The following is a 21,266-nucleotide window of genomic DNA, read 5'->3' on the forward strand; positions in this document are numbered from 1 at the left end:
GGATGAAACGACCGTCCAGTGATTCCAGGTTTTCCATGGTGGTCTAGCTTCACTTGACTAATGATCTCAACTATATAAGTTAGCAGATTTGATATAAAATATAAAGTTGGCACATGACAACTCTATAGATGAAGCTCTACATGATAAGTGGTAGTCTTTAAAGATGATAAATATTATTGTTATAAAAAACAGAACACCATCTCAATCTAATTGTATTGGTATATATATGTAAAAGAGTGAACAAGAATTTACAAGTAGGCTACATAGATATACAGTCACATTGTATACAATACTAGTATACATTTCTACAACTAGAACTATGGATAGACACATATAGATACATTCATGAATATGGTTACTAAGTCATGGATGATGAAATAAAATTGGATCGTTACTAACGTTTATTCTTTGTTATTTTGATTGTTTTGTCAATCTCTCTCCTCCCCTTTGTTACCATCTTTCTCCCTCCCAGTCATTAATTGTCAACTGCAGTTTGGTTTCAATAGTTTGTAAAACAATTTAAAATTACTAAGCAAAGATGAATAGTGGCTAGCAGTGGAATACAGGACGTGTGTTTCATCCTATTCGGGACTGGTCAGCTGAATGTATCTGCATCTCAGAGTTGATGTTCATTCTGGGACTCGAACCAAGTACTGTTATCTTCAAACGTTATCATGTTATCTACTTAGCTACTGAGTCTTGATAGCCATTTGCTTGTGCAATGAGGTGAAGTCTAAATTCACTAGGTGTCGTTTGTTTGAATCTTCCCATTGATATTGCCTTAGAACGCTTGCGAATTAAGACAATATCGAGGCAATACGTAGACGATGCACCTATGCCAATAAAGAGCTGATCAATTGCAGTCCTAAACATCAATGTGAAGATTCAAGTAAACAATACCAAGTGAATTTAATTCAGATTTTTTATCCTCTGTACTACTTTTTTACTGTATGAATGTATTTGTTGAATGAATTTAATGATGATTAATTATTGTCATTATTGAATCTCGAAGGAGAGCGGAAAAGAGAAAGTCTGAAGAACACAATACATCTTGAAATAGAAGCAGATATGAAAAGGATGAAAAACAATTGGAAAGAATTGTTGAGGACAGGGTTGGATGGAGAAGTTTTGTGAGCTGCCTATGCTCCTTTATGAGGGGTAACAGGCGTAAGTAAGTAAGCAAGTATCGTCATTATTACCATTCATCAGAATTATGTGCATGATATATAGTTGATTGATTACTGAGCGGTTACCATTTTCACGTTCTTTTTAAGTTCTTTAATGTTGGTCAAATTCAATTTGAAAAGTGATCATTAGTTTAAGTGGCTAGACATTGTAATAGATAGTCGGAAATTGTTGAAAATATACCTTATAGTAACTTATATTTTGTATTATTTGGTATTTATGGGCATTGTACTTTCTTAATTACACCTGTTGGTCCTTTTGTACCGTGAGCCGTCGACCAAGAGTCTCTCAGTTACTCTGTTCTGGGCTTTCTTTTCCATATGTTTCCAAGTGGTATTAATTCTTCTGGTGTCTGCCTCATAAGAAAGTCGTATAGTTAGTTTCATAGCCTATGACATTTCCTTTAAACTACTAGGTTGGAGACTAACATTGTATGAAACAATGAAACAATTCGTTAGTCACTGACAAAATCACGACTTGATCGATTATTATTATTATTATTTAAACACATAAATATTGGTACAAAGAAGCACCAGATATATATGCGCCGCACAAATCTCATTCGATTTGTGTGAGGGCTGTGATACTGCCCGGGTGCTCAAACTGAAGCAGGTGGTTTTCTTAGGGGACCACACCCGGAGCCTTTGACCTAAAGGTCTAACCCACAAGCCAGTGGAACATCGTGAGGAGATGTAGTCCCATGGTAGTCGGTGACTAACGATTGATTCATACGCCATTTGTTCCCCCAGGATACTAGAGCCCATGTGCACCATTGGTTTGGAATGAGGGTTTTCCAACTCCCCTAGGTGAACTCGCAGTGTCCACCAACACGGTCAAAGCGCCGGTCATTCGATTTTCGTCCTCTCAATTTCGTAAACAACTGCCCCGCCACGAGAAGGCAGTGAGTAGGACTTCCCTGGCAGAAGCTATATATATGTGGCCATGTGAGGGCATTTGGAGAGTGGGAGCGGATTCTCCCCACTATCGGCCATACCAGGGTATTTGGGGGCGATAAAGGGCTGAACAAACACAAGGTTGATTATCACTCAGTGGTTAATCAGCTATAGCTTTCTCAGTCCAATGGAATATCAGCCGGGGTCTGGAAAAGTCAATGGTGATGTCTCAGGCTCTTAAGTTGTGTAGTATACGGTTAGATACACCAGAACAAACCAGTTCACCAAGGTTACAGGTACACTATGCTATTGTTTATCCTTTAACATGATAAGTAAATTTTCACAGGATTTCTTGTTAACTATCTCTAATCACCTAACATTTGTATAATTCATGATCATAAATACATCCACATAATATTTTACAGAAGTGTATTATAACAGAAGGATCCCTAATATCTATTATTTGTTTCATAGATATGTTGGACCTTCGGTCTTGCGCTAGGACTTTTAACCTATAGACCACTAAACTGACATCGAACGGTTTTAATGTCAAACTTCAATTGATCCATGATCTTGTGCAACCCTTCATCCATTGTTTGTGGTAGATAATTGTCTCAACCCGACACGGATTGAATTCCCCTGGTCACGGCTTCTCACTAGAACTCCAGAAAATACATCTTGAATCCAGTCACTTGTAAGCACATGATTATTATCGGAATGGAGGGGTTTTTATGGTTGTACTCATATATCGATTATATATTTTTATAACCGTAAGTTTTTTCTATTTCAATCCCTTAGCAACTATTACATTGAATGATTGAAAAGGAAATAATCACAGGGGTATTCAAAATTACATCCATAATAATCTCTAACAATGATTTCTGTTTGAATGAATAGAAAGCAAAACTGTGAAATTACATTACAAAATAATCATTAAATCATTCATGCATGTTATTGTTTAGTAGTTAGACTAACAACTAATCAGTATAAAAGAAACGTGATATCAGTCCATAAATCAATTCAATTGAAGTATGTTAGTGATTGGAAACTTTCTAGTTACGATATGAACACTTATCGTAATCAATAATAGTAGATGTTGAATGTTGACATGAATTAGTAGTTGGACAGATTTATTCTTTACTGATAATTAGAAAATCACAAGGCAAGCCCTAACTTGGAATCCGGAAGGGAAGCAGAAAAGAGGAAGGTCAAAGAACACATTACATCAGGAAATAGGAGCATATATGAAAAGGATGAATAACAAATGGAAAGAACTGAAAAGGATTGTCCAGCGTAGGATTGGATGGAGAATACTGGTGTGCTCACTATGCTCCTTCACGAGGGGTAAGAAGTGTAAGTAAATAAGTAAGTAAGTATAACTCACTTTCTTTCATAGTTTCTTCGTATTGGATAGAGGTTGCTTTATGTTTATTATGGTTTATCGACTAACTGAAAATGTTTCCTTACAACATGTTAATCTAACGATGTATAACACTCTAACAGTAGAAGTCAAGGTGCAACTTTCATTTATCTTTTGGTCTCGTCAACTGAATATACTTGAAACTCAATGTTAATGTTCATACCAGTAGATGAGTCCCGAATGAAACGAAATGATCATCTTGAATTCTACTGTTATCTACTATATAAATCTGCTTAAACGTTTTGTGAATTAATCACAATATCGGGGGGAGTCCTTACAAGATGCATATATATTAAACGATACTGATCTATGGAAATCCTTTGCATTAGCGACGAGAAGATTTAAACTACCCTTATAGATGTGAGTATTATAAAGATAGAATGTATGACAAAATATTGAGTTTGAATACTTGCTTCATCTTATTATTCATGATGGGTATATACCAAGCCATTGCTACAAATTGGTATTATTATTATTACTATTCATGACAGGTACATCCAGCTGACGAGTTCCGAATAGGACGAAACGCGCGTCCTGAATTCCACTGCTAGTCACTATTCATAGTTGCTGATAGTGCTTGTGAATTCTGACTATATCGAGGCAATACTCACAGTGTGCACATACACCGATAAGAGAGTGATAATTTACAGTCCTAAACATCAATGTAAAAATTAAAGTAAACAATACCAAGTGAACAATCATGACTCTGTTCAATATTATATTTTTGGTACGATATAGAACTCTCAGAACAGTGTTTCATATCATAGATTCACGTTAGTTAAACAACCAACGTAGATCATAAAGCACTGGACTGTTATGTCATTTCCTAGCAGTGAGCACGAATACCTTCAATAGATTTCAAACATGATGAGTTCAGACTATATGAACAGCTCTCCATGTTCTAAATCTATTGACTTATTTTTCTAACTTCATTAAACTTACGATAATGTGTAACTATCACCTTTTGTCATTGGTGTTATTTATATTGTACCCTACAAGGTTGGATTTCATAAGTTGTGTCATAAATATATAGTGATCTATTTATTGTATTGAGGTGGTTAGAAAGTTGAATTTCTGACTCTTTAAGGAGTAGATGTACTGTTTAAATGGTTTGAATTGTTTATTCGGGATAGCATTTGCTTTGGCAATGTTGTTTTCTACGGGATGAGGTTTCTGACCCCAGGCCCAAATCTTCTCCTTTACCCAGACTTTGCACCGTCAGTAACCCTAGAAGAGCTACTGTCAACCAATTATATTGTCATATTCATGATTGACAATTCAATTAAGAAACACTCTGGAAAAAGTTATGATTTGTTTGATGCTATTACAAGTTCACCTTACTCGGTATACGGAGCGAAAGTCAAAGACACAGTGACTCGATAGGCTATTCTAATCCATTGCCCCTAACCCTGCTAACTAGATCAACAAGTCTTGATGAAGTGTAGAAAATGTATCCTACAAGTACCCAGAAAATACGAGGTCACAAAGCTTACAAGCCAAGCTTATTTATACAATGACAGAAACGTCGTTGAGAGATCTATATAATAGGGTACTAAAAAATCCGTCAACCAATGAAAGTCAAGGATTCCTGAGTGGGAAATGTATACTGTAGGTCAACCAAGTGTCTCTTGGCGCGAAAACATAAAAATTAAAATTTTCTGAAAAAAATTTACAAAATTAGAACCTTTTACAAGTGATTTCTAGCAATCTAACTTCATCAACAAGTTCAGAAGGACGATGAAAGCTTCAAGACCAAACCATCCAGCTCAGAGAACAAAACTCCATCAAAAACGAAGAAACCCTGTTTGGTTCTTTGTCCTTTTTAATACTTACCTTAACATAATTCAAGAGAATGTCGAAAGATAAACTAAATTCAGTGTAAGCTTATTATTAAATAGTTCAATTTGTGAGTCGATTAAAGTTAGACCACCGTGAGAAACCTTAAATCACTGGATGGTCATTTCGTCATAATATGAGACTCCTCAGCAAAGCTCATCCACAATCCCACTCACGGGATTTGAACGCAAGACCTTCAATCTCGTGCACAAATGCTTAACTCACAGACCACTGAGCCTGCATCCAACGGTGTTAGCGTCTAACTTCAATCAATCCACGTAATTGTACCACCACGTCCACCATTGTTTTCAATGACTTACTGTCTTACAATAGACATTGTTGAACTCCTTTAGTGTTGATGAGGCGTAGAGAATGTATTCTGCAAGCACCCTGAAAATATGAGGTCACTAAGCACACAAATCAAACTAATTTACACAATGATAGAAACGCCCTTAGGAGAACCATATAATAGTGTACTAACCAATGACAATCAAGGATTTTAGAGTGTGAAATGTAAGCTCTGGATCAACTAAGCGTTTCTTGGCACGAAAACATCAAAATTAAAATTTCCAGAAAAAAAATTCAACAAAAATTAGAAACTTTTTCCAAGTGATTTCTGGCAATCTAACTTCATCAACAAGTTAACACATTTGCTTTCAGAACAAAATGTAACACAGTGAGAGAGTGAAAGGGAGAGTGATGTGCATTCATGTTGAACATTAAAAAAATTCCATACAAAAATCCAGTCAATGTAACTTGGAAACGAGAAAAAAACGAAGAAAAAAAAGTAAAAAAAAAAAGAAAAAATCTTCAAGAAAAATATTTTAAAATTCGACATTTATAAAAAGATATTAGTTACTATGTGAATGGTAGAAAGAAGCAAAGGCAAAAACAAACTATAACCCCTTTTTCAATATGTAAGTTCTATAGTAGTTTACTTATAAAATTCATTGACATTTAACTAAAAGCGGAATATTTTTTCCTCTTTTTTGTTGCCCGGGATATTTAAAAGTATCATTTAAATAGTGAACTATTGAATGAATCGCCTTAGTGACAAAGATTGTTTAACGTTTTTTTCTTTACATTTTAGATATGAAATTATTAAATATACCAGAATGAAAGTTTTGTGAATAGATTGTAGTGTAGTGTAAGTTACTTATATCCATATAAGTAGTATATAATAATGATCAGGTATAGAATGTATTTTGGCAGAACATCGATAAGGAAAGAACAGGAACGAAGCTCAATCGGTATAAAAATGCATGAACAATGGAATCAGAGAAAATGGATTGATATTTGCAGAAGGAGCGTTCCAGATTGAGACAATTGGTTGTTATTTTGCAAATTAACTGTTTACTACTGTATGGTTATCAGAATTTAGTGAGATGTTCTGTGACTCGCTTAGGTGCATTCGATTTCCCCCCACTCATGTTCTGTTCACTATAGCAGTAACCTTCTTTTTGATAACAATCATCATGTAACTAATTTCGAGATGGATTTCTTGAAGTTCTAGTGAGAAGTCGAAACTAGTGGAGTTCAACAAGGTCTGTTGTGAAGCAGTAAATCATTGAAAACAATGGTGGACGTGGTGGTACAATTACGTGGATTGATTGAAGTTAGACGCTAACACCGTTGGATGCAGGCTCAGTGGTCTGTGAGTTAAGCATTTGTGCACGAGATTGAAGGTCTTGCGTTCAAATCCCGTGAGTGGGATTGTGGATGAGCTTTGCTGAGGAGTCTCATATTATGACGAAATGACCATCCAGTGATTTAAGGTTTCTCACGGTGGTCTAACTTTAATCGACTCACAAATTGAACTATTTAATAATAAGCTTACACTAAATTGAGTTTATCTTTCGACATTCTCTTGAATTATGTTAAGGTAAGTATTAAAAGGTACAAAGAACCAAACAGGGTTTCTTCGTTTTTGATGGAGTTTTGTTCTCTGAGCTGGATGGTTTGGTCTTGAAGCTTTCATCTTTCTTCTGAACGACATCATTAGCACATGCTTCGGGTAGGGTTTTTTCATAATTATTTAGACTAATGAGATAATCCTTTGTAAGAATTCGATGCAAGATCTTCCTTGTACGTCTTGTGGACCGATATTCGACTACAGTTATATCGTATATTGATCGTTATCGAGTTATCGAAATCTGTATGTCGTCTATCGTCGTATATTATTATCGACTTTATTCGCATTAGTGAATAATGGAATACAATAAGTCAGATACAAGAATGGATTTTTGATTATGTATATTTCATGCACTCAATGATTTCAACACGCAATCACGGAGACGAAAAAAAGAGGGAAACGTGATGCAGATTGAAGAAACGAAGAGAAGAGAGCGAGCCGAAAGGAAGAGAAGTGAAGGTGTGTGAGCCAACTCGATTTAACCAAGCGTGAAACGGTATTTATAGTCAGATAAAAACACAAGTTACAGACATGTAATGAGTAAGATAAGAAGTACACATACATACGCTTTCAAACAAACACTCAAGTGACAAGGTCAAAATGTAACTTCAAAAGACGGAACAAATTGGTCTATCCAGAAGCTAGAATACGTTATATAGGCTTAACATAGTAACCGACACTATATATCTTCATTAGTCAATTGAAGCTAGACCACCATGGAAAACCTGGAAGCACTGGACGGTCGTTTTGTCCTATAGTGGGAATTCTCAGCAGTGTGCATCCACGATCCAACCACGAGATTTATGGTTGAAGTTGGACATTAACACCGTTCGATGGCGGCTCAGTATTCAGTTTTATTCTGATGTGAGGTAACTGGTGATTTTCGATTTGATTCTAGTTTATATCAGTTTTAATATTGTAAACTGATTATGAAATGTGGAAAGAGAATCACACAGTGAATCAATCTGATAATTATTCTAATTGAACGCTAGATTTGGTTCCTAAGATCTTTTAGTAACCCTCAGGTTAAATCTACACAGCAAACTGAACACGAGAGAAAAGGTGAGAAATATGGAAGAAAACGCAATACTCCAAAGGTTCATTCCTGTACAGAAAATCTAGGGTTTTTATAGTTTTTTAAATGATCTTGGGTTCACCGAAAAATTCTAGAATGTTTCTAAACATAGTAGCAGTATAGGTAATCATCCAATTAGAAACTCAGCATGTAACTTTCCACTTTATAGATATTTCTGGCAAAACGTTTACTGAATGCTGATTGGATAAAATGTTTCTCAATGATTTCAGAACCTTTTTTCGACTTTTTTTCGTGGAGGTTTCTTAATCTCCCCAACACAATCGAATTAATGATTAATGTCAATAGATAAGTATAACATTAGGTATCTTCAATATTTTTTTGAATATAAATATCTAAACTGTCCAACTCTAATTATAAAGGAAGGTAAGTATATTAAATTCACTTAGTATTGTTTGTTTGAATCTTCCCATTGATGTTTTTTAGAACTGCAACTGATCAATCTCTTATTGGTATATGTGCATATTGTGTGTATTGCTTCGATATTGACTTAATTCACAAGCATTTGTAAGCAAAGATGGAAAGTGGCTAGCAGTGGAATCCAGAACAAGTATATTGTTTGATCGTGATCAATTTCTCATTACATCATTCAAGTTTAAGAGTATCATAGATATTTTCAATGTTCAAGTAATGAAGTTATATTCAACATTTTTGATCATTTCATATTTCATTTTGTAGTTAAATACTGAATATTAGAGTGTAATTCTCAATAAAGCTCTGATTATGATAATGTGGTTTGAGTTACTTATATCCAAATAAGTAATATATGATGATGATCGGGTATTGAATGTATTTCAGTAGAAGATCGATAAGGAAAGAACGGGAACAGAACTCGATTGGTATGAAAATGCATGAACAAGAATAATAATAATCTGAGACGATGGACAGAAATTTGCAGAAGGTACAGTCAAGATTGAGACAATTGATTGATAGTTTGGAAATTAACTGTTTACTGTATGATGGATAGTGGCTGACAGTGGGATGAAGGATGCGCGTCTCATATTATTTAGGACTCGTCAGCTAGATGTACCTGCATCTCAGAGTTGATGTTCACTCAAAGCGAACTGCACTGAGTTCGAGTCCCATAGTGAACAACAACTCTTATATGCAGGCACATCCAGCTGTCGAGTCCCAATTAGGACAAAACGCTCGCCCTAGATTACATTGCTAGCCACTATCCATCTTTGCTTATACAGCTTATGACTTCAGACAATATTGAGGCAATCTGAACAGGATGCACATATGACAACAAGAGACTGATCAATTGTAGTCCTAAATAACAATGGGAAGACACAAGTAAGCAACACTAAGAGAATTTATTTACTGTATTGCTGTCAGATTTTACTGAGATATTCTGTAATTTTGCGCCTAGACACATTCGATTGTCCCTACTCGTGTTCTCGTTCACTACAATAGGTCTTCGTAGTTACATCATATAAATGTACTACTATAGAATAGTTCAATATACAGAATTTAAGGTACAAATCTATTGAAATTAAGAGTTTGAAATGATATCTTCAATATCATTCTTATTCAATTATGAAATAAACATACTCATTCATTGTCTTCAACTACTAATTACAACGTTGAAATCATGAGTCGAATACCCCTTCCGGTAATGATCATATGCTCACTAGTGACTGGCTCCATTAGATGTTTCCTGGAGTTCTAGTGAGAAGCAGAAACCAGTGGATTTCAACCAGATCTGTTGTGAGATACCAACTCAGTCAAGACATTGGTGAATGGTTTCTCAATTTCGTGGATTGGTTGAAGTTAGACATTAACACCGTTGGATGCCGGCTCAGTGGTCTAGAGTTTAAGCGCTTGCGCACGAAACTGATAGGTCCTGGGTTCGAATCTTGTGAGGCGGGATCATGGATGCGCACTACTGAGGATTCCCATGCTAGGACGAAACCGCCTTCCAGTGCCTATAAGTTTTCCATAGTGATCTAGCTTGAATTGACTCACGATTTCAACTATATAAAATTACTAAAATCTCTACAAAACCCCCTTCTACTAATTACATGTAATGCTCTAGATGACGATAGATGGTTTATATTTATAAAAAAGTAATGTAATGTCTGTTCAAGGTACAATTTGTATTCGATCGATAACCGGTATTTCTAGCTAACTTACAAAAGAAAACAATGAGCGATATAATATGTGATAGATTATGAAAATCAAAAATTTTCTGATTATATCCTTATAAACTATCAATAATAGTTGAATTCATGAGTTATTTAAAGCTAGAACACCATAGGAAAACAGGGAGCACTGGAACAATTCAACAGTGCGTATCTACAATCCTGCACGCATGATTTGAACCCAAGACCTACGGTCTTACGCTCGAACTCTTAACCTCTAGATCATTGAACCAGTATCCAACACTGTTAATCCCATCCAATGTTTCCAGGTTTTTCATGATAGTCTAGCTTTAATTGACTCAAGAATTCAAGTATTACATTATTACAATCTCCACCACCTCCCTCCTCTTTCTGATAAGTATCAATAAACTATGTATTAATGATACCATCTTTAACGGATTTATTTATTCTTAACTTAATCACATATCTTTCTCTCAATTGAATTTGACCAGATTAAATTCATAGGAGAAAAAAACCTGGAATCGAACTCTTACAAGACATTCTACATTATAGTTCAGGTCATGTTTTTTTTTATCCTTACAAGATATTCAAAGTAACTCTTACTTATATTCAAACGAAATACAGAACAGTTGTAAGACAACAGATGATAGTGAATGGATGATGTGAATAACAAAAGTGTAATATATAATAATAGTAGACAAAAAGAAAACAGGAATTAGTTACATAACAGCTGTCTTCTATACCATTAACAACATAAATTCCTATGTACATAGAAATAAAGTTTGTTTTTTTTTTTGGTATTTTTTTGTTACCATGCATAAATTAATTAAGAAAAAGAAAATATTGACATTATCCAGTTGTCGCTATTTAGAACTAAATTTTGATGAAAGATGAATGGTGGCTAATAGTGGAATTTAGGACATTTGTTTCGGTTAATAAGAGATTGATCAATTGGAGATCTTAAATAACAATGAGAAGATACTAGCAAAACAATATAAAGTGGAAATGTCAACTCCAACTCAATAGCTAAATGGATAATGCAATGGAGTTAAAAAACAGGCGATACTGGGTTCGAGTCCAAGGAAGAACAGCAACTCCGAGATACAGGTACATCCAGTTGATGAGTCCCAAATAGGACAAAACGCGTGTCCTGTATTCCACTGATAGTCACTATCCATCTTTGATTACAATGCTTGTTATCAGAAGGGGGTTTTGTGGAGATTTCAGTAATTTTAAGGTTGAAATTAGGAGTCAATTGAAGCTAGACCACCATACAAAACCTGGAAGAACTGGACGGCAGTTTCGTCCTATTATGGGACTCCTCAGCTTGTGAATTAAGGCTATATCGAGATAATACTCACAGTATGCCTATATACCAATAACAGACTGATCAATTTCAGTCGTAAGCATCAATGTTAAGATTCAAGTAAACAATATTAAGTGAATTTGAATTCTGTTCTGTTTTTATTGCTATAAATGGAGTACATACAGATTGCCTAGATAGAGCCATTTTATTATAAATGATTTAGAATCCATGGTTTGTGATGAGAAATGAAATACAAGATATGAGTTTTATCCTACTTGAGACTCGTCAGCTGGATATGCCTAAATCTGAATATTGATGTTCACATTGGAACTCGAGCAGAGTATCTTTCGGTTTAAACATTAAAGCTTTATGAACTGAATTATTGATTCCAGAGGGACACTAACAGACTGAAAGCGAATGATTTTAATATTAAAATTCGTCGCTGTCAGAGGTATGAAAGGGGTTATAACTTCGTGGTTGCCCATATCGTGGAAGGGTTCTTATAGAAGTACGTGAAAACAAAATTCGGTTAGAGGTAGTCTCAGTCATCTTAGAGCTCGACCGTAATGCATAAGGGACAACTACTTGAGGCCAGTCAAACATGACCTTTTTTGTGAAAAGCTTTCGTGTTAGCTCCGTAAATTTTGGGACCTCATCGCTGGGGACGGAAGTCTGTAGGGTAAGGCAAAGTGTGCATTTTTAGATTCGACCTTGTCTAACCCCACCCTTCCTTGCTGGGAGGCAGAATCTCTGCTATAGTGGTTGTCCGAATAAAACACCTTACTGCTATCTCATCTCTGTACAGTTAGCAGTATGACTTCACCCTCGGACCTCGGGTTTGTCGCTTTTAGTCTTACCGGTCTTCAACCAACTTTTCTGGCATGGTAGAACCTTGAAGAACGATTGTTCCAGCCAGTATGGCACGATTGGTTCATTACGATAGACAAACCTGCCCACCACTTCAAAGTAGTAACAACGATCGGGAAGCAATATTGCTGTCATGTCTAAATGTAAACATTAACTCTAGGATGTAATTATATCCAGCTGATGAGTTATAAGTAGGACGAAACACATGAATAACATTATTACCATTGACTTAATTGATGGTTAACCTATAGATTGGGTTAGTTACAATTTTCACCTTTTAACAGTTATAATTAGTCAATACTATTTAAAAATCGATTCCGTATAAAAGGTATCGTAATCAACATTTGACTTGACAATTTCAAAGGAAATGCGTTTATGTTGATTATCCAAGTAGAGAATAATTTTTTTGGTTAGCGTTTTTTTAGCGAGTTAGTTTTCTACGGGATGGGGTCGCTAACCCCATGCCCAACCTTCCTCCTTTATCTGGGCTTGAGATAGGTAGTAGCCCTCAGAGGAGCTACAGGCGGAGCGCTGGAAGTGGATAGGACACACATTAAGAAAATCACCCAACTCCATCGCAAGGCCAAAGAACGATAGGAAGACCAAAGAACACATTACGCCGAGAAATGGAGACAGACATGAGAAGAATGAACAACAGTTGGATAGAACTAGAAAGGAAGGCTCAGGACAAAGTAGGTTGGAGAATGCTGGTCGGCGGCCTATGCTTCAATGGAGGGTAACAGGCGTAAGTATGTAAGTAAGTAAGTAAGTAAGTAAGTATACAAGTAGAGAGAAACATGTTTATAAAATTTTGCATACTAATCAACCATTATTCGATTCATTGATTGTTGACGAAGCACTGAAGCTTGATGATTGAATATCAACATATAATTGTTTTAAATGATCTTACCATTTTCTAATCATAGTACTTGAAGGAATATATGTTCCCGTCAATACTGTAGTGTGGGTTACTTATATCCATATAAGTAGTATATGATGATGGTCAGGCAGAGAGAATTGTTATGATAAAAACGGTTTATAAGGTTGAAATAGTTGATACCATAATATTAGTTGTTCATTCCTCCCGTTAAGTTATCCTGTTTCATTAGAATAAACATAGTTTATAACGTACCTACGTATAGTCTAGATACAGGAGTTTTATAAAGACTAATTGCAATTATTAGAGATATTTTGCTTGGATTAATCATAGTTCAGTTACTGTTCACGTGAACACTCACAATTCCTCAAAACATTAAATTCAGAACTATCTATTTGCAAGGTTAAAGTATGCAATTGTCATGAAACTTAGGTTTTTACACCCGCAAATGCCCTTGTACGGCCGAGGGTGAGAAGTGTTAGCTCTCCCTCTCCAAATACTGTCACATAGACATGAGTATGCAGTCACTGCCGCGTATGTCGTAATCACTACCATATCTCAGCATTACCGTTGTTTACGAAATTGAGAGGACAAAAAGCGAATGTCCGGCAGGAGCTATAATCGTTTTGGTGGATATGGAGGATACATCTATGCAAGTTTGATAACCCTCATTCCAAACCAATAATGCACATAGACTCCAGGATTGTGAATGAACAAATAGTGTATGAACCAATTATTGGTCAACAACTACCATGAGACTTCATCTTCTGACATTACTCTACTGCCTTATGGATCAGACCTTTAGATTGAAGGCTCCAAATATGGCCCCCACAGGAAACCACCTCCTTCGGTTTGGACACTCGATCAATATCATAATTCACACACAAATCAAGTGACTTATGTGGTGCATATGTATTCGGTGTAAACTTCAAAAAAATTCGTGATTTTGACTATAAAAAAACCACAAAAATACACTGAGAACCTTAAGAATTTCATTCGATTATTTTAAGATTGAGATGAATTACTTAGTAACTAATTTATTCTGTTTTCTACAATAATATCAAAAAAAGTTTTTTTTTAATTTTTATAGATCAATAATTGTCCAAATATTGATTTTTCAAAAGAAAATTGATCTATAAATTGTCAATTATATCATGATTGAAAACATGATCCATCGAGAAAATTGTATAAAACGTCAAGTCACATTAACACAATGAGATTCCGGCTCAATGGTTTAGAGGTTAAGCGTTAGCTCACTAGACGGATAGATCCTGGGTACGAATCTCGCTAGGTAAGATCGTGGATGAGCACTGCTGGGAAGTCACACAATAGGACGAAATGCCCATCCAGTGCTTGCAAGTTTTAACTCAATAATTGAATTGTATTGTAGTCACTATGGTAAATGAATTGACTGAAAATGATCTTGCATACAGTTGTACATAATCACTGAAGAGTTGTTTTATTACTAATGTGAACAAAGTGATTAACCATAGTACGTCAAAAACTAATGAAATTTAAGTGAACACTTCATTTAACAATCATCTATTTATACCTACTTTGAGATATCAGCAAAGATGGATAGTAGCTAGCAGTGGAATCCAGGACGCGCATTTCGTCATATTTGTGCATCGTTAGCATTAATGGGAAGATTCAAACAAACGATACTAAGTGGATTCAAACTTCACCTCAATGCACAAGTAATTGGCTATCAGGACTCAGTAACTCAGTGGATAACGCGATGGCGTTTAAAGCGAAAGGTACTGGGTTTGTGTCCCATAGTGAAAATCAACAAGTCTGAGATGCAGGTACATCCAGGCGACCATTCCTAAATAGAACGGAACGCGCGTCTTGGATTTCACTGCTAGCCACTATCCATCTTTGCTTATACTACACTGTGATACTTCCAAATTTAAAATGTTCTAGAAATAAGTCATTATAGATGAACAAACGTTTACAACATTGTGCTTGTTCAAACAAACAAAAAATATCCAAGCAGAAATGGATAGTGGCTAGCAATTTAATCTAGCATGTATGTTTCGCCCTATTTAGGACTCGTCAGCTGGATGTAACTACATTCCAGAGTTGATGTTCAATCCGTGACTTGAACCCAATACCGTTCACTTTGAACTCTATCGCGTTATTCACTTAGCTACTGAGTCCTATTTATGTATAAGAATGCAATTGATCAGTTTCATGTTAACACATATGTATCCTGTTCGGATTGCCTTGATATTTCCTTACGTCATAAGCACTGGAAATAGAGTTGTAATTTTTTAAAAATGAATTAAAAAACATCTTATATAGTTGAAATCATGAGCCAATTGAAGCTAGACCAACATAGAAAACCTGGAAACACTGGACAGCCGTTTTGTCCTATTGTGGTACTCCTCAGCAGTGCGCATACATGATCCTGCCTAACGAGATTCGAACCCAGGAAAAATCAGTCTCGCGCGCGATCGCTTAATATCTAGACCACTGAGCCGGCATCGAACGGTGTTAGTGTCTAACTTAAACCAATCCACAAAATAGAGCAACTATTCTCCAATGTCTTCAGTGGTTTATTAACTCACAAAAAACCTGGTTGAACTCGACTCGTCACTGTTTCTCACTAGAACTCCAGGAAATATCTCATAAACCAGTCACTAGTGAGTATATGATCACTATTAGAAAGGGGTTTCGTGGAGATTTTAGTAATTTTTTATAGTTGAAATCATGAGTCAATTGAATGTGCACTGCTGACGAGTCCCACAATAGGACAAAACGGCTGTCTAGTGCTTTCAGGTTTTCCGTGGTGGTCTAGCTTCAACTGAATCATGATTTCAACTAAATAAAATTACTGAAATCTTCACAAAACCCCCTTTCGTCTGTTATAACTTGTAACCTTGTGTTCTATTGTTATGCAATGTAATGATACGGAAAATTAGAGAATAATGAATTATTGACTGGACCAATGATGCATAAACCTGTACGAATAGTCTACGTCCTTTACCGGTCGTTTGTCCTGCCTAGCTCTGTCTGTTCAGTCCAGAACACTAAATTCAGCCACCGCGGTATGAATCAAGTATTTCAAACATACTGGGTTTATATACCGATCAAAGAGACTACATCATACTATAAAATAGAAAACAACATTTGTAGGAGATCTAGCCAGATGTGACTGTGAATACGGAAGACTGTAATTGATAGATTGGGGATAACTGAAGAACGGCAAATCGTATAATAATTGTCTATATGCCAAAATGAAGCTTATTATAAGAGGAATATGAAAATTCCTAGTTTAGTTACTTAATAATTACACAACAAATGTATATGTATCGTATTTGTCCATAAATATATTTCAACAGTCACCATTCATTATTCTCGTCGGGATATAACAAGTCCTAGTATGAAGTTCCTCAGCAGTACTCATCCTCGCTCGAGTCCGAAGGTTATGTGTTAGGGTTCCACATACGGAATTGTGGATGCTTACTGCTAAGAAGTCCCATACTAAAATGAAACTGCCATCCTATGCTTTCAGATTTTCAATGGTAGTTCAACCTTAGATCGATTCATGAATTCAACTATTAAAATTACTACAATCTCCATAAACCCCCCCCCCATAGTGATAAAAACAAAAATAATTGTGTTAAACTTTAATTGAATAATCCCCTCGTTTCAAATGATTTATTAGCTCAATGGTTATGTACATTTCCTTCTTTTGTGTGTATGTGTGTGTTGGTGATAAACCAACAAAGATTATGTTTATTTTTAATGAATCAATTAATTAGTTACTATGTAATTGATTCATAACAGGGAAAGGGAATAAACATACATATGGATAAAACACATTCGAATACATTTACAAATAAACAGATAGGATATATATAGTTGAAGCTAGACCACCATAGAAAACCTGGATGCACTGGATGGCCTTTTCGTCCTATCGTGGTACTCCTCAGCAGTGAGCATACACCATCCCGCTTCTTGAAATTCGAACCAAGGATAAATGTTTGTGAATTTGTGATACATCTATATCTCGATGTATCATAGGTACGTAATATCTGACCACTTTTTTCCCGTCCATATAATGAGTGAGGACATACATTAAGGAAATCACTAATGTACTTTACAAGGCAATCCTTAATTTGGAATCCGGAAGGGAAGCGGAAAAGAGGAAGGACACACTACTCCAGGAAATAGAATCAGATATGAAAAGGATGAATGTTAACTGGAAAAAACTGGAAAGGATTGCCCAGGACAGGGTTGAATGAAAAATACTGGTGGGTGGCCTATACTCCTCAACGAGGGGTAATAGGCTTAAGTAAGTAAGTAAGTAATTTAATGAGTGAATAGGGTAATATAAAAGCATCGAATTTATTGAAGATTACACATTTCAAGCTGTTATTTGCATTTCGTTTGTTGTTCTTTGTTTTTTTCATTCGGTAACTTTGGATTCATTACAGTGGTATGTTTATGGATGATAGAGGTATCAATCACTTTCAATGATTAAAATGAAGTCTTTAAAGAAGATCTAACTGATATATTGAATGAATGGAAAATATGTAGTGCAGTGTTAATTATCGTACTTTAGCTAAATAGTGAAAAAAAACAACAGATAGTTACCCTCATATTAAGCGAATATCCAAATGTAGGTATGATTGGTTGTGTACAAATGTTTCCAGTCATTTTATAGTTATTAAACTTTTGTTAATTAAGTATTTCATATAAGAAAAGATGGATAGTGTCTAGCAGTGGAATACTGGACTCAGGTTTCGTCCTATTTGGGACTCGTCAGCCGGGTGTACATGTATCTCAGACATGTTTATGTTCATTCTAAGACTTGAACACAGTACCATTTTCTTCAAACACTATCACGTTCTCCATGTGACTACTGAGTCCTGATAGCCATTTGTTTGTGCAACGGGGTGAAGTTTGAATTCACTTCACTTTAAATTGAACATCAACTCTGAGATGCAGGTACATTCAGCTGACAAGTCCCAAATAGGACGGAACGCGCATCCTGGATTTCACTACCAGTCACTATCCATCTTTGTTTAGAATGCTTGTGAATTAAGGCAATATCGAGGCAATATGCACAGTATGCAAATATGCCGATTAGAGACTGACCAATCCTTATTAAGTCATTTAATTCATATTTATGGTTGTAACCATTCATAAATACATCAAAACGAGATTCTAGCAAATATATTTATTCATTTGTAGATATTTTAGTTATTCACTATGTTTAGAAGACAACAAACCAGCTTCTAGGTGATGAGGAAATTAGGAAAAGACGTTGGAAGTGGATAAGACATATATTACGGAAATCATCAAACTGTATCACGAAGTATGCCCTAATTCGAAATCCTGAAGGCAAGCAGCAAAGAGGAAGGTCGAAGAACATACCATATCGAGAATCGACAGCAGTTATGAAAAGGATAAATAACAACTAGGAACAACTAGAAAGGATTGTTCAGAACAGAGTTCGATAAAGAATGCTGGTAGATAACCTATTCTCTTCCATAATGGGTAATAGACGTAAGTAAATAAATAAATTAAGATCATCATTATGATCTGATATTTCAAAGACTATTCTAGTTCAACATGGATCCATATGTGAAATATAATTTTTTGCTACAATTCAGTTTAACAAAACAAACTTAGTTTGTCTCTATGTAATCTGATCATTAAATTTCTCAATTTTTTTTTTGTTTTCTCTTACTATATTGATACAACTTACTGAAATGATACATACTGTTAAAAAAAAAGGAGAAATTCATTCTATATTTCATAGTTAAAATCATGAGTCGATCGAAACTAGACCACCATGGAAAACATGGAACTATTGGACGACCATTTCGTCCTATTGTGGGACTCCTCAGCAATGCGCACTCACGATCTCACCTTGAGAAACCAGTGCAGTTCAACCAGGAGTGTTGTTAGTAACTCATTACTGAAGACAATGGTGGATGTGTCGCTCAACTTAGTGGATTGGTTGAAAACATTAACACCATTGGATGTCAGCTCAGTGGTCTAGAGGTTAAGCGTTCGCGCGCGTAACCGATAGGTTCTGCGTTCGGATTTTGTGAGGTGAGATCGTAGATGCACACTGCTGAGTACTTCCACAATAGGATGAATTTGACATCCAGTGCTTCCAGATTTTACATGGTGGTCTAGCATCAATTAACTCATAATCCCAACCATTTTGTTTTTGTTAAAGATCAATATGAAATCATGACACTTTGGTTTTGCCAACACTTTCTTCTCTTGATAAATTGGATATTTATTCATGGTATGGGTTGACTTTAAATACTTTGTTATATCGAGAATGTTTAACCAGTTATCCATCCATTCGATGGATGAATGTTGAATGTCAGTGTAGATTTCATCAGAACCTTCATTCAAAATAATAAATTTTCGTTCATTTATGTTTTAAGTTTGAGAAGTTTAGTCGTTGTGGATAGTTGCCGATGTTTCTGATAAAATGTTCAGCAAACATTACGCTCAAGTATGCAGGACTCGTTCACTGAATAAAAGAAGATGTCTGAAGGTGATGGATACAGCTATATGGATACCACTTTACTGAATTGATACATACTATTAGAAAAGAAATTCATTCTATATTATAAAGTTGAGTTCAAGAGTCAATTGAAGTTAGACCGCCATGGAAAACATGGAAGTACTGGATGGCCATTACGTCCTATTGTGGAAGTCCTCAGCAGTGCGCATTCACGATTTGACCTTGTGAGACCAGTGCAGTTCAGACTGCTACTAGATTATACCACGGCATGAATTTGGATCCATTTATAAAAAAACTATTTGAACTTTCAGATGATACGGATTGCATTTGATCAGTCTTTTTTAAATTTGAATCTGAGTGTCAATATGAACACTTAAATGAAAAGCATATTCATCTGATAAGTTCCAAAATAGAACGAAATAAACATCTTGAGTATCACTTCAAGCCAATGCTCAGTTTCATCTTAAGTGTTCATACCATAGTTTCATTATCAAGTCCATAAGCTTATAATGTACATATACCGGAAATGATTGATCAATTTTAGTCTTTAACATCAACAACAAGAAAACCTAAACAATCCTACAACTGAATGGAATTTCTTACTTTTTTTCATGAAAATTACCTTTGTGAAAACCCTTTTATTTGTATCTACACAACAACAAAAGTATGAAACATTCAAAGCATATGAAATGAATTCATTTAATTCACTTGTTGTTGTTTTATTTGTATCTTCCCATTGTTATTTAGGACTGCAATTGATCAGTCTCTTGTTGGCATATGTGCATCCTATGCGGACTGACTGGATATCGCTTGAAATCACAAGCTGTATAGGCAAAGATGGATAGTAGCTAGTAGTGGAATCCAGTTTGACACCCATTTCGTCCTATTTGAGACTGGTTAGATGGGTGTACCTGCATCTCGATACTATAAATAATCTGACACAATACATTAAAAGCTAATAAAATACATACTAATTATCCTTTACTAACTAACTTTTTTGTACTGATAGATAATGGAAGCTGTGATCATCTTGTTTTTTGTTTAATTTTCAAATTAATTTCAAATGATTAGTACAGAGAGTTTGTAGAGATTTTTGAATTGTATAGTTTACATTAAAGATTGACCTTAGAAAATCATTTAAGCTCAAAAGTACTGGGCGATTATTTAATTTCAATAAGGAATTAATTAGCAATAAGAACCTGCAGGTCTCCTGAGCTAATGAACTTTCACCATTTAGACCACCGAATCATTAGTTAATAGTTTACGTTTTTAT

General features: G+C 35.4%; 1 protein-coding gene across 1 annotated transcript; it reads right to left on the bottom strand.

Moving 5' to 3' along the window:
- Positions 1-5,926: 5,926 nt before the first annotated feature.
- Positions 5,927-6,172, bottom strand: Smp_203340 (uncharacterized protein; the record flags this gene model as incomplete). Its single annotated transcript, XM_018798810.1, has 1 exon — positions 5,927-6,172. One exon carries the CDS (start codon positions 6,170-6,172, stop codon positions 5,927-5,929), a length of 246 nt encoding a protein of 81 aa, XP_018653715.1.
- Positions 6,173-21,266: the final 15,094 nt, after the last annotated feature.

The sequence above is a fragment of the Schistosoma mansoni genome, chromosome 7, assembly GCF_000237925.1.
Source record: "Schistosoma mansoni strain Puerto Rico chromosome 7, complete genome".
In the NCBI taxonomy this organism is placed as follows: Eukaryota; Metazoa; Platyhelminthes; class Trematoda; order Strigeidida; family Schistosomatidae; genus Schistosoma; species Schistosoma mansoni.